Source organism: Lepidochelys kempii, chromosome 5 (genome assembly GCF_965140285.1).
Source record: "Lepidochelys kempii isolate rLepKem1 chromosome 5, rLepKem1.hap1, whole genome shotgun sequence".
Classification (NCBI taxonomy): Eukaryota; Metazoa; Chordata; order Testudines; family Cheloniidae; genus Lepidochelys; species Lepidochelys kempii.
Window position 1 is genome coordinate 10,729,221 of NC_136384.1, and position 14,814 is coordinate 10,744,034.

The 14,814-nt window shown below is 43.2% G+C and overlaps 1 protein-coding gene across 1 annotated transcript in view; it reads right to left on the reverse strand.

Annotated features, from left to right (window-relative positions):
* The window catches only part of RIT2 (Ras like without CAAX 2), a 268,793-nt gene that overhangs the window by 189,431 nt on the left and 64,548 nt on the right, over window positions 1-14,814 (reverse strand). The window contains exon 2 of the mRNA XM_073343437.2: window positions 1,470-1,526. Within this exon, the coding sequence (XP_073199538.1) occupies window positions 1,470-1,526 (57 nt within the window). The remainder of the gene's footprint in view (window positions 1-1,469; window positions 1,527-14,814) is intronic.

Consider the following 14,814-nt stretch of genomic DNA (forward strand, 5'->3'; position numbering starts at 1 on the left):
TTTGAAAGTGTTCTCCTGGATGACTCTCAACCCTTTATTTATTACAGGAAAAATTCTCTGATGGCATAAGTCCATTGAAATCAAGAGAACTAACCCAGAAGAGAGTGTGACCCTATCTATCGTGCAGTAAACTGCATCTATCATGCAGTAAACCCAGTAGTCACAATTATTTTCTCATAAAAACAGCAATAATGTTTATCTTGATAAGAAATGGTTTGAAAATAGGAAAGCAAACCATAGAGTTTGAGCATTTTCTCCCTACGATGGAATAACACAGGATGTTGAATAGGCCTTTTCCACAAGCGAATGCTGCCCTTGTTAACATATAGCATTAATTAGATTTCATGGCTTCACTCACCTATTGGTAAAAGAATTTTCTTTCACAGTGTTTCAGGACTGGCATCACAAGTGTAGAGCTGGCCTTGACTATATGATGGATCATGTTTTCATCAATTGTGGCATTCTGTGACAGCAAACTCCCCAGGTAGCAAAACTTCACCACAGAGACAAGAGGAGCAGTAAGAAGAAAAGGAGTACTTGTGGCACCTTAGAGACTAACCGATTTATTTGAGCATGAGCTTTCGTGAGCTACAGCTCACTTCATCGGAGCAGTGTTTATCTTAATAATTGGGTAAAGATGTGCATCGCCTGATACTGTTTGGTACAATACTTCAGTTTTCTTCAGGCTGATTGTGAAACCAAAACAATTGACTGCACAAGTGAAGTGATCAGTTATAAATTGAGCATCACCAATTGAGTGTGCAACCGGTACACAGTCATCAGCAAATAAAGGCTCCTTAATAACTAAATCTGCCTCTTTCATGTGGGCATAGGAACAACTTCCCATCAGTGCAGAATGGATAAATACTCCTCTGTTGATGCCCTGAAATGCATCCATCAAAGTATGTGAAAAAAGAGTGTGGGAACCAGCATGCAACATTGTTTGGTGCCACTGGTGACAGAGCAAGGTGGTGGCAGATGTGGCATGCCACCATTAACCACTTTGAAACCTGGTGCATTAAGACCTAATGTGGAAAAGGTGAACAGTGCAAAGCAAGGATGCAACAGCCCGCGGTGGTCATGGACAATCCTGTCTGTGCTACATGTAGCAGTGTTTCTGGTTCTTGCATTAATCTGACCTCGCATATATGTGTTCACCAATAGTGTGGGCTGAATCCTCAACATCAACATGAGACTCCATCATCTGAGGACCAACTGTCTATCACATGACCATGACCAACCAAATGACCATCAAACAAATATTCTCAGTTTGAAAGTTATAACTCCCAGGCACTTCACAAAGCATTGTTAGGTGGTTGCCATGGCCCTGCTATTCCCATCTTGCTAATTGCAAGGGGAATCCCACTAAAGAAAAGGGATCCCAGTGTGGACAGGTTGAGAGCTACTGGGGTAAATCTCATAGAGCAGCCAGACTGGATGGAATAAAGAAAAGAACAATCTGTACTCACCTATGGTTGGATCATGGTAATCAGGGAACCGATGGCTTATGAACTGCATTGTCATTGCTGAGAAGGAGAAAAAGAGAGAGGTTACAAAAGAAAACAGTGAAGAGATATGGGGTGAAATAAAGCATAGGAAAATGTAGGCAGAATTCACAAAGCCAAACATCAGCCAATGGTCCAAGCACATGGCTGATATTTGCAATTGCACAAGACAAAGCCCGATTGATTTTGTGTGCCTTTCTCTGCAGACTGTTTGCCCAGCTTTAGTAGATGCCAATCACTACAGTAATTTAAAATAGGATAAGAGGATATCCTCTAGGGAGCAATCTTGTAGCAGGCTAAGACAGGTTGATAAAAATAGCTTGTGAATGTCTTAACTTGGTCTTAATTGGGACTACCCAGGGGACAATTATTGGCCAGCTCATCCCCTTTGTGAAAATAATGCATGGAAACAATTTCAAACAATATGAGTCTCGTGTAGCATCAGGGTCTGCATGCCCCACAGAACAACAAGAAGTTTTAGAGGATAAAACCAAAGAGATCCATGCACCAAAGGGACATGGAACATCAGCCCTCCAGGCCGCAAGTTAGCTACTGCCCTTGTAACACTGCTCTTCTCCAAAGAGGGATTCAACAGTGCAGAGGGAATGTTAGCTATGTTAAAGTTGGCCCAATCTGTATTAATTTACCCATAAAAATGTGTGTGGTTAATGGAGAAACATTGCTGCCTCTTGGTCATCCCCAGACCAGGAACCGCAGTATATATGGATTATTAAACCCATGTAACTCCAAAGAAAGAGCTTATAAAGGGTGAGCGGGTAGGAGGAAATGATGCCAAAGTACCTCATAAATATAATGGTCTTTATAGGCTTTCCAGACATTAATAACTTATTCTTGTGAGGTAGGAAAATACCTCCCTTTTGCAGATGGGGCAATGAGGAACAGAAAGTTTTAATGAAAAATCTGTGGGCATTGTGTTAATATATATTTAAATACAATAATGGAAAAATACAATATTAAACATTATGTTCATTGAAATACACCTCAGTTTCTTCTTTTTTTAAAACTTTATTGAGCAGTTTTTTTACTAAAAGGTCAGAGATGAGATTGTCATGTCTATTTAGTATCTGGATAAATACTATGTAACACCTTGGCACTGGTCAAATATCTCCCTTAAACAAAACTGTTGCTCATATTCTCCCAGTTATACAATAGCACACTCGTACTCTTCATCAGGTGCCCCATGAAGTATCTCAGTAAAGGAACCATCATGATTAAGCATGCATTATAAAGTAAAGTATTTAGAAAGTATCATCAGATGGAGAAATTGTTTTTAATGTTGAAGAGAAAAATAAATGAGGTCCAAGAAGAGTCCTTAAGGTAAGTGTGTAACAGATTCTTCTGATTCACTCCTTTCCTACCAAAACCTCATCATCCTATATGAATAATTCAGAACTGTACAAAGGCTTGGCCTACATTACTGAGTTAGGTCACCATAAGGCAGTTTATGGCTACCTAATTATGTCAGGTTCTACACTACAATGCTGCTTCTGCCAAAGTAAGTGGCTCTCTATACCAACATAATAATTCCACCTCTGTGAGAGGCATAGCACTTATGTTGATGTTGTTAGGGGACAAAGTGTCTGGGTAGACACTGCGTTACCTACATTGGCTATTGGCGGTCAGCCCTGAATGGGCCTCCCCCCACCCCCCGTCCCCAACGCTGACAGCCCGAGTTGTCAGCTGGGTGCTGGGCTCACAGCTGGGGCTCCTGACACTGAAAGCTTGGAGTGTCAGCACCTGGGTGTGGGAAGAGTCCATCTGTGAGCCTGCATCTTGCTGACGGCGGGAGAGGGCAGCCGCTCTGAGCCCCATGCCTACAGCTGAGGTTGTCAACCCCAGGGCTGCTGGGCTTTAGCTGTAAGTGTCCCACAATGCCCCACTTCAGTCGGTGGAATTGCTCCTGGTGAGGAGGCATGCCATCTACAGAAGGAGCAAGTGTGGACATGAACCACCATTTTAATTACTGCGGTGACAGTATGGCGACTTAAGTTGACTTAATTTTGTCGTGTAGACAGGCCCAAAGTAACATCAACTGCAGTACCTGATTTCATATCTGATGCTTCTTTCAAACGTGAACTCCCGTTAAATATGATGTAAGAGACAAACAATCCTTCTTTACACTATGTGGAATCAAGTTTCCTCCCATCCGGTTATTTTATGCCTGAATGTTATCCACTAAGGGTATGTCTACACTACGAAATTAGGTCGAATTTATAGAAGTCGTTTTTTTAGAAATCGGTTTTATATATTCGAGTGTGTGTGTCCCCACAGAAAATGCTCTAAGTGCATTAACTCGGCGGAGCGCTTCCACAGTACCGAGGCAAGCGTCGACTCCCGGAGAGTTGCACTGTGGGTAGCTATCCCACAGTTCCCGCAGTCTCCGCTGCCCATTGGAATTCTGGGTTGAGATCTCAATGCCTGATGGGGCTAAAACATTGTCGCGGGTGGTTCTGGGTACATATCGTCAGGCCCCCGTTCCCTCCCTCCCCCCGTGAAAGCAAGGGCAGACAATCATTTCGCGCCTTTTTTCCTGAGTTACCTGTGCAGACGCCATACCACGGCAAGCATGGAGCCCGCTCAGGTAACCGTCACCCTATGTCTCCTGGGTGCTGGCAGACGCGGTACGGCTTTGCTGCACAGTAGCAGCAACCCATTGCCTTCTGGCAGCAGACGGTGCAATACGACTGGTAGTCATCCTCGTCGTGTCCGAGGTGCTCCTGGCCACGTCGGCTGGGAGCGCCTGGGCAGACATGGGCGCAGGGACTAAATTTGGAGTGACTTGACCAGGTCATTCTCTTTAGTCCTGCAGTCCTATTGAACCGTCTTATGGTGAGCGGGCAGGCGATACGGACTGCTAGCAGTCGTACTGTACCATCTTCTGCCAGGCAGGCAAGAGATGAGGATTGCTAGCAGTCGTATTGTACCATCTTATGCCAGGCAGGCAAGAGATGAAGATGGCTAGCAGTCGTACTGTACCATCTTCTGCTGAGCAGCCATGAGATGTGGATGGCATGCAGTCCTTCTGCACCGTCTGCTGCCAGCCAAAGATGTAAAAGATAGATGGAGTGGGTCAGAACAAGAAATAGACCAGATTTGTTTTGTACTCATTTGCCTCCTCCCCTGTCTAGATCACACTGCAGTCACTCACAGAGAATGTGCAGCGAGGTAAATCTAGCCATGTATCAATCAGAGGCCAGGCTAACCTCCTTGTTCCAATAACAACGATAACTTAGATGCACCATTTCTTATTGGAACCCTCCGTGCAGTCCTGCCTGAAATACTCCTTGATGTACAGGCACACCCTTTGTTGATTTTAGCTCCCTGAAGCCAACCCTGTAAACCGTGTCGTCAGTCGCCCCTTCCTCCGTCAGAGCAACGGCAGACAATCGTTCCGTGCCTTTTTTCTGTGCAGACGCCATACCAAGGCAAGCATGGAGGCCGCTGAGCTCATTTTGGCAATTAGGAGCACATTAAACACCACACGCATTATCCAGCAGTATATGCAGCACCAGAACATGGCAACGCGATACCGGGCGAGGAGGCGACGTCAGCGCGGTCCCGTGAGTGATCAGGACATGGACACAGATTTCTCTGAAAGCATGGGCCCTGACAATGCATGCATCATGGTGCTAATGGGGCAGGTTCATGCTGTGGAACGCCGATTCTGGGCTCGGGAAACAAGCACAGACTGGTGGGACCGCACAGTGTTGCAGGTCTGGGACGATTCCCAGTGGCTGCGAAACTTTCGCATGCGTAAGGGCACTTTCATGGAACTTTGTGACTTGCTTTCCCCTGCTCTGAGGCGCATGAATACCAAGATGAGAGCAGCCCTCACAGTTGAGAAGCGAGTGGTGATAGCCCTGTGGAAGCTTGCAACGCCAGACAGCTACCGGTCAGTTGGGAATCAATTTGGAGTGGGCAAATCTACTGTGGGGGCTGCTGTTATGCAAGTAGCTCACGCAATCAAAGATCTGCTGATATCAAGGGTAGTGACCCTGGGAAATGTGCAGGTCATAGCGGATGGCTTTGCTGCAATGGGATTCCCTAACTGTGGTGGGGCTATAGACGGAACCCATATCCCTATCTTGGCACCGGAGCACCAAGCCGCCGAGTACATAAACCGCAAGAGGTACTTTTCGATAGTGCTGCAAGCTCTGGTGGATCACAAGGGACGTTTCACCAACATCAACGTGGGATGGCCGGGAAAGGTACATGATGCTCGCATCTTCAGGAACTCTGGTCTGTTTCAAAAGCTGCAGGAAGGGACTTTATTCCCAGACCAGAAAATAACTGTTGGGGATGTTGAAATGCCTATATGTATCCTTGGGGACCCAGCCTACCCCTTAATGCCATGGCTCATGAAGCCGTACACAGGCAGCCTGGACAGTAGTCAGGAGCTGTTCAACTACAGGCTGAGCAAGTGCAGAATGGTGGTAGAATGTGCATTTGGACGTTTAAAGGCGCGCTGGCACAGTTTACTGACTCACTTAGACCTCAGCGAAACCAATATTCCCACTGTTATTACTGCTTGCTGTGTGCTCCACAATATCTGTGAGAGTAAGGAGGAGACGTTTATGGTGGGGTGGGAGGCTGAGGCAAATCGCCTAGCTGCTGGTTACGCGCAGCCAGACACCAGGGCGGTTAGAAGAGCACAGGAGGGCGCGGTACGCATCAGAGAAGCTTTGAAAACCAGTTTCAGGACTGGCCAGGCTACGGTGTGAAAGTTCTGTTTGTTTCTCCTTGATGAACCCCCCCGCCCCTTGGTTCACTCTACTTCCCTGTAAGCTAACCACCCTCCCCTCCTCCCTTTAATCACCGCTTGCAGAGGCAATAAAGTCATTGCTGCTTCACAGTCATGCATTCGTTATTCATTCATCACACAAATAGGGAGATGACTACCAAGGTATCCCAGGAGGGGTGGTGGAGGAGGGAAGGAAAATGCCACACAGCACTTTAAGCACAGCACTTTAAAAGTTTACAACTTTAAAATTTATTGAATGACAGCCTTCTTTTTTTTGGGCAATCCTCTGTGGTGGAGTGGCTGGTTGGCCGGAGGCCCCCCCACCGCGTTCTTGGGTGTCTGGGTGTGGAGGCTATGGAACTTGGGGAGGAGGGCGGTTGGTTACAGAGGGGCAGCAGTGGCAGTCTGTGTTCCAGCTGCCTTTGCTGCAGCTCAACCATACACTGGAGCATACTGGTTTGGTCCTGCAGCAGCCTCAGCATTGAATCCTGCCTCCTCTCATCACGCTGCCGCCACATTTGAGCTTCAGCCCTGTCTTCAGCCCGCCACTTACTCTCTTCAGCCCGCCACCTCTCCTCCCGGTCATTTTGTGCTTTCCTGCACTCTGACATTATTTGCCTCCACGCATTCGTCTGTGCTCTGTCAGTGTGGGAGGACAGCATGAGCTCGGAGAACATTTCATCGCGAATGCGTTTTTTTTTTCTTTCTAAGCTTCACTAGCCTCTGGGAAGGAGAAGATCCTGTGATCATTGAAACACATGCAGCTGGTGGAGAAAAAAAAAGGGACAGCGGTATTTAAAAAGACACATTTTATAAAACAGTCGCTACACTCTTTCAGGGTAAACCTTGCTGTTAACATTACATACATAGCACATGTGCTTTCGTTACAAGGTCGCATTTTGCCTCCTCCCACCGCGTGACTACCCCCTCAACCTTGCCCCCTCCCTGTGGCTAACAGCGGGGAACATTTCTGTTTAGCCACAGGCAAACAGCCCAGCAGGAATGGGCTCCTCTGAGTGTCCCCTGAAGAAAAGCACTCTATTTCAACCAGGTGACCATGAATTATATCTCACTCTCCTGAGGATAACACAGAGAGATAAAGAACGGATTTTGGTTGAATGCCAGCAAACATACACTGCAATGCTTTGTTCTACAGTGATTCCCGAGTACGTGTTACTGGCCTGGAGTGGTAAAGTGTCCTACCATGAAGGACGAAATAAGGCTGCCCTCCCCAGAAACCTTTTGCAAAGGCTTTAGGACTACATCTAGGAGAACCGCAAATGCCAGGGCAAAGTAATCCTTTCACATGCTTGCTTTTAAACCATGTATAGCATTTTAAAAGGTACACTCACCAGAGGTCCCTTCTCCGCCTGCTGGGTCCAGGAGGCAGCCTTGGGTGGGTTCGGGGGGTACTGGCTCCAGGTCTAGGGTGAGAAACAGTTCCTGGCTGTCGTGAAAACCGGTTTCTCCGCTTGCTTGCTGTGAGCTATCTACAACCTCCTCCTCATCATCATCTTCTTCGTCCCCAAAACCTGCTTCCGTATTGCCTCCATCTCCATTGAAGGAGTCAAACAACACGGCTGGGATAGTGGTGGCTGAACCCCCTAAAATGGCATGCAGCTCATCATAGAAGCGGCATGTTTGGGGCTCTGACCCAGAGCGGCTGTTCGCCTCTCTGGTTTTCTGGTAGGCTTGCCTCAGCTCCTTCAGTTTCACGCGGCACTGCTTCGGGTCCCTGTTATGGCCTCTGTCCTTCATGCCCTGGGAGATTTTGACAAAGGTTTTGGCATTTCGAAAACTGGAACGGAGTTCTGATAGCACGGATTCCTCTCCCCAAACAGCGATCAGATCCCGTACCTCCCGTTCGGTCCATGCTGGAGCTCTTTTGCGATTCTGGGACTCCATCATGGTCACCTGTGCTGATGAGCTCTGCATGGTCACCTGCAGCTTGCCACGCTGGCCAAACAGGAAATGAGATTCAAAAGTTCGCGGTTCTTTTCCTGTCTACCTGGCCAGTGCATCTGAGTTGAGAGTGCTGTCCAGAGCGGTCAGAATGGAGCACTCTGGGATAGCTCCAGGAGGCCAATACCATCGAATTGTGTCCACAGTACCCCAAATTTGAGCCGGGAACGTCAGTTTAAGCGCTAATCCACTTGTCAGGGGTGGAGTAAGGAAATCAATTTTAAGAGCCCTTTAAGTCGAAATAAAGGGCTTCACTGTGTGGACGGGTGCAGGTTTAAATCGATTTAACGCTGCTAAATTCGACCTAAAGTCCTAGTGTAGACCAGGGCTAATAAAAGTTTTAGAAAAGTCATTTCAGCCGGCCAAAAACGAACTCATAGCATTTTGCGGTGTGGTGTTTCCTGGGGGTGAAATTGATCTCTGTGCAGATGGCCAGCAACATGTAAATCACACTTAAATCTTATTTTAAGGGATTAAGTGGTACATAACCCTCATAAAGACCATTAGAACTAGACTGAGTTTCAGCTTGCTTGGGTCAATTGTCATTGTTTGCTAAGAGACTTGTGTTTGTGACTTCTGTTTGCTAAGAGAATCTGGATGGGGTCTCAAATCCCATCAATGCCACTTCTTGCTTAAACAAGCTGTGCTGCCAACTCTCCTGATTTTATAGCATCCCACAATATTTTGGTGTTTCACCAGTGTCAAAGAGATTGCATGAGGAACTCAGCTTTCACTGAAAAGAAAACAAGTAACTTTGTAGCCCTAAAGGTTTCAGGGAAATGGTTGAAAATGTGAAAGGAGTTGACCATAAAGGCTCAGAACCGGAAGGTTAATAAAACAAAATCAAAGTGGTTTAAAAAAATCTCATGATTTTTAAAACAATCTCATGACTTTTAGTGGAGCTTAACTCATCATTTTTGAATGGTTGGAGTTGGCAATATGTCATATTGTAACATACTTATACCTCGCTCTTATATAGTGCTTTTCATCAGCAGATCTCAAAACACCTTATAAGAGAGATCAGTACCATTATTCCTATTTTACAGACTGGCAAACTGAGGCACATGGCAGGGCAGCAAGCTGCCCAAGGTCACCCAGTATGCCATGGCCAGGAAATGAACCCAGGTCTCAAATCCAAGTCCAATGCTCAGTCTACCAGGCCATGCTACCTCCCCTAGGATACATATAAAATACACTTCCCAACCCCAGGGCTGAATATAGTACCTCTTCCCTGGTCCAAGCTACCTATTATGACATGTTAAATCAAAAATGAGATTCTAACCAGGATATCTTGAATGGCAGAGCAGATGGACACTACAGCATCCCTACTTTGAAAATTATTTATTTAAATTAGTCCAGAATTGCATTACTTTGTTGAAATACTCTTTCTGCTGTTATCTTAGGGAATCATGGGTTAACAAGATGTCCTGAAAAAAATGTTACAGAAAAGCTGGATTAAATATTTATTACCATGTTAATAAAATATTGCATATTTAGGGTAGACAAATATAAATGTTAAGGAGCAGCATTATAAATTCATAGCCACACAGACAGGATAAGTGTGTTAAAAAGCTTATTTAAAGTCCACATACCATGGGTGAATAAAACAATATGCAGTTACATTAATGTTTTCAATCTTGTGCGCAATCAAATGCATTACTGTTTTGAGTACTGTATGCATTTGGGTACTTCCATAGCCAGGCCACCTGTTTTTAACCCAGCAAGATTTTTAGAGACCCCCATCTGATAACTATTTGGTGGCTTGTGAGAAATAAGTTAATGCCCAATGTCATATTCTCAGTTTGTTACCAGACGTGGAACCACTGAGACACATCCCATAAGATTCAGGCATACAAGCCTTCATTGCAACTTTTCTGAGATCACACACTGTCTGCACAGCAAATGGATCCAACTAGTTCCATTCCCTTGTGGGTGCTATTGCCAGCTCTCTTGAAGGTACCCTCCACTAATCCATTCTCAATCCAGTTCCCAGTGGACCAATGTCCATGTCACAAAATCTATTGTGAAAACTGAAACAATTGCTGAAATTCTCATCAGAAGCCAGGGATTCAGGATTAAACTTTCCCGTTTTCCATGAACCAGCATAAAGACGGTGCACCATTTATATCCCTGTTAAATCCTTAGCACAGGACTTAAGAGGAAATTTTGTTGTTCATAGATTTAAATGATTCTAAGATCAGAAGAGACCACTGTGGTCATCTAGTCTGACCTTCTGTAGAACACAGTCCATAGAACTTCCCCCCAGAATTCTGTTTGAACTACAGGATATCTTTCAGAAAAAAACATTCAAACTTAATTTAAAAATTGAAAGTAATGTAAAATCCTTTCCAACTCTTGGTAAGGTGTTCCAGTGGTTAACTACCTGCACAGTTAAAAATGTATACCTTATTTCCAGTCTGAATGTATCTAGTTTCAATTTCTATGGGTTCATAGGCATTGTACTGGCTGTTTACACTAATGTGCAAGAAGACTGGATTTACATGGTCATTTCTAGGTATTTTCCCTCCCAAGAAAAGTTGAGGCCCACTGGTGTGGGGCGGCATTGAAATGTGCAGTGCCCAAGTCAGACCTATTAAGCAGCTACATAGTGAACTTTAGTCTTTTAGGAGTCAAATTCACTAAAGGTATAAGAAAGCACAACTCAGCTGGAGCCAGTGAAATTATAACTGGGAATCATTTAAGAACAGTTTACCAGATGCCCAAAAAGCAACAATACAAAAATTAAAGGAGTACTTGTGGCACCTTAGAGACTAACCAATTTATTTGAGCATAAGCTTTCGTGAGCTACAGCTCACTTCATCGGATGCATACTGTGGAAAGTGTAGAAGATCTTTTACACTTTCCACAGTATGCATCCGATGAAGTGAGCTGTAGCTCACAAAAGCTCATGCTCAAATAAATTGATTAGTCTCTAAGGTGCCACAAGTACTCCTTTTCTTTTTGCGAATACAGACTAACACGGCTGTTACTCTGAATACAAAAATAGAGGAAGAAGGTGTGCAGGTTACAAAAAAGACCTGGTTTAGAGGGGAAGTGAAGGCAACTATAATAAATAATAATAATAACAAATGGAAGAAAGGGGAAGTTGATATTAATAAATACAGATCAGAAGTCAGGAATAGTAGAAAATTGATAAGGTAAACAAAGGGACACAAAGAGAAATATTCAGACAGCAGAGTTACAAAAATAAGGAGTTTTTTAAATGTATCAGAAACAAAAAGAATCCTGACAATGGTACTGGTCTGTTACTAGATGGAAATGGTATACTTATCAATAATAATGCAGAGAAGGCAGAAATAGTCAATAAATATGTGTGTTATATATTTGGGTAAAAGCAGATGATATAGTGTCATTATATGGTGATGATAACACTCTTTCTATTCCATTAGTATCTCTGGGATTTTAAACAAAAGCCAATAAAGTTAGACATTTTTAAATCAACAGGTCCAGATAGCTTGCATCCAAGAGTTTTGCTGAACTGTTAATGTTGATTTTCAGTAAGTCTTGGAAAGCTGGAGAAGTTCTAAAAGATTGGAAGAAAGCTAATATTGTGCCATATTTTTTAAAAAAAAGGGTAAATGGGATGACCTGTGTAATTATTGACCTGAGAGCCTATTATTGATCCCAGATAAGATAATGACACCACTGATATGGGATTTGGTTACTCAAGAATTAAAGGAGAGCATGTAATCAATGAAAATCAACATGAGTTTGTGGAAAATAGATCATGTCCAAGCTAATTGAAATTGTTTCTTTAATGAGATTTCAAGTTTTGTTGATAAAGGTAATAGTGTTGACTTAATATACTTAGACTTCTCTAAGGAGTTTGACTTGATACTGCATGACATTTTGATTAAAAAACTAGAACAATATAAAATGAACATGGCATACATTAAATGGATTAAAAAGTTGCTAAAAGATAGATCTCCAAATGTAATCGTAAGTTGGTAACTGTCATCAAGGGTGTGTGTTTCCAGTGGTGCTCTGCAGGGATCAGTCCTTGGCCCTATACTATTTAGCATTTTAATCAATGACCTGGAAGAAAACATAAAATCATTACTGCTAAAGTTTGCAGATAACACAGAAATTGGGGAAGTGGTAAAGAATGAAGACGACTGGTCATAGATTCAGAGCATTCTGGATTGCTTAGTAAACTGGGTGAAAACAAACAATATGTGTTTTAATACATCTGAATACAAATGTACACATCTAGGAAATTTTTAAAAAAATGTACTTACAAAATGGGGGACCTTATCCTGGGAAGCAGTGCCTCTAGAAAAGATTGGTCATGGTGGATAATCAGCTGAGCATGAGCTCCCAATGTGATGCTGTGGCCAAAAGAATGAATGGGATTGTAGGATACTTAAACAGGGGAAACTCAAACAGAAGTAGAGAGGCTATTTTACCTTTGTATTTGGCACTGGTGTGACTGATGTTGGAATTCTGTCCAGTTCTAGTGCCCACAATTCAAGAAGAATAGTGATAAATTGGAAAGGGTTCTGAGAAGAGCAATGAGAATGATTAAAGGATTAGGAAACTTGCCTTATAGCGACTGACTCAAAGAGCTCAATGGTTTAGCTTAAGAAAGAGAAGGTTAAGGGGTGACTTGATCACAGTCAATAATTATTTACCTGGGGCACAAATATTCAGTAATGGGCTCTTCAGTCTAGCAGAGAAAGGTATAATGAGACCAATGGCTGGAAGATGAAGCTCAACAAATTCAGAATGGATATAGGCATTCCTTTTTAACAGTGTGGGTAATTAACCACTGGAACAATTGGAACAAGGGTTGTGGGGATTCTCCATCACTGACAATTTTAAATCAAGATTGGATTTATTTTCTAAAAGATCTACTCTAGGAATGATTTTGGGGAAGTTCCTATGGCTGGTGTTATACAGGAGGTCAGACTCATACTGGTCCCTTCTGGTCTTGGAATCTATTAATAGAATCTGACTGAGTTTGCCCCTAGGCAGTCCCTGAACCCACTGAAATAAACAGGTTTCTTCAGTGAGAGTGGTATCGGAATCAAAGTTCTTCTCCAGAACAAATTAATTTCATACACTAATAAGAAAAATGTATGAGTATTGTATGATGTTTTAAGTAAATATTCTTGTCTCTCTTTTCCTACTTTTCATAGATTCAAAGATATTAAGGTCAGAAGGGACCATTATGATCATCTACTCTGACCTCCTGCACAACGCAGGCCACAGAATCTCACCCACCCACTCCTGCGAAAAACCTCTCACTTATGTCTGAGCTATTGAAGTCCTCAAATCGTGGTTTAAAGACTTCAAGGTGCAGAGAATCCTCCAGCAAGTGACCCATGCCCCATGCCACAGAGGAAGGCGAAAACCTCCAGGGCCTCTTCCAATCTGCTCTGGAGGAAAATTCCTTCCCGACCCCAAATATGGCAATCAGCTGAACTCTGAGCATATGGGCAAGATTCACCAGCCAGATACCCAGGAAATAATTCTCTGTAGTAACTCAAATCCCACCACATCTAATATTGTTATTACCTGCCTTCCTCCCACCATTCATACACACACACAGTCCCCGATCAAACATGCTCTGGCTCTGACCAAATTACTCTGGGGCTCTGTGACAGGAAGGGCCTGTCTCAGGGGTGAGACTGAGGTGGCTTCAGAGCCCTTTCAAGGGTTGTTTTGGGGTTTTGGTAACTCATTGTGGATGGTGGAGTCTTGTCAGCTTTCTCCCTCTCAGCTACTCTGTAGCAAGAGTCAGCTCCTTTCAAGACACAGCAGCTTTCCTCCTGGTTGCCACCTCTTCCTATGACTGGCTCTTCTTGGTAAGCTTGCTCCTCCAGCTGGGGAAGGCTCTGCAGGTGTATCTATCTTGGTAGGGACTGAGCCCAGAGGCGCTCGTTAGCCTTCTCCAGATTGGGATGGGAGCATGCCCCATCCTAGGCTCAGCATAATGAACAATACAGCAAAATTTTACAAATCTATAAATGAGGAGCATTTAACTCTGATTTATTCCACACAAAAAGCAATATATTAAAATGATACTTTAAAATGGAATGATAAAATGGAATAAAAGGATGAGCTTGATATTTAAATAAATACATATACATGCAAAAGGGTCACTACAAAAATATTTATTATAGAAATACTCCTATTTAATCTGTTGCAGTTATTATGAAACAATTTGAATTGCAAGTCACCCTATAGATATTTAATGAATATTTTATTAAGCTTTGAAGAGCACTCTGTTTAAGCGGCACATGTTTATCACATCGCCACTAGTATTAGTAAAAGGATCATTGTTTCAGATGAATAGGTATCCCCCTTATATCTATCTGTAGCTAGGTAAGTACAAATGTTCTTAGATGAACAGATGCAAGCTTGATATGTATCAGTAACTATCTAACTGTAATGTTCACTTGTATTTTCAAAATCAAAAATATGTGCTTTTTAGAGCCTGGAATAACCTTTTATTTCCATTCCCTATTATTCTTTTCTAATTTTCATTTGTTATAATCAATAATTAAATGTTAATTATCTCCTAATAGCTCTTATAATTGTTGTACTTGTACGTGATCTGCA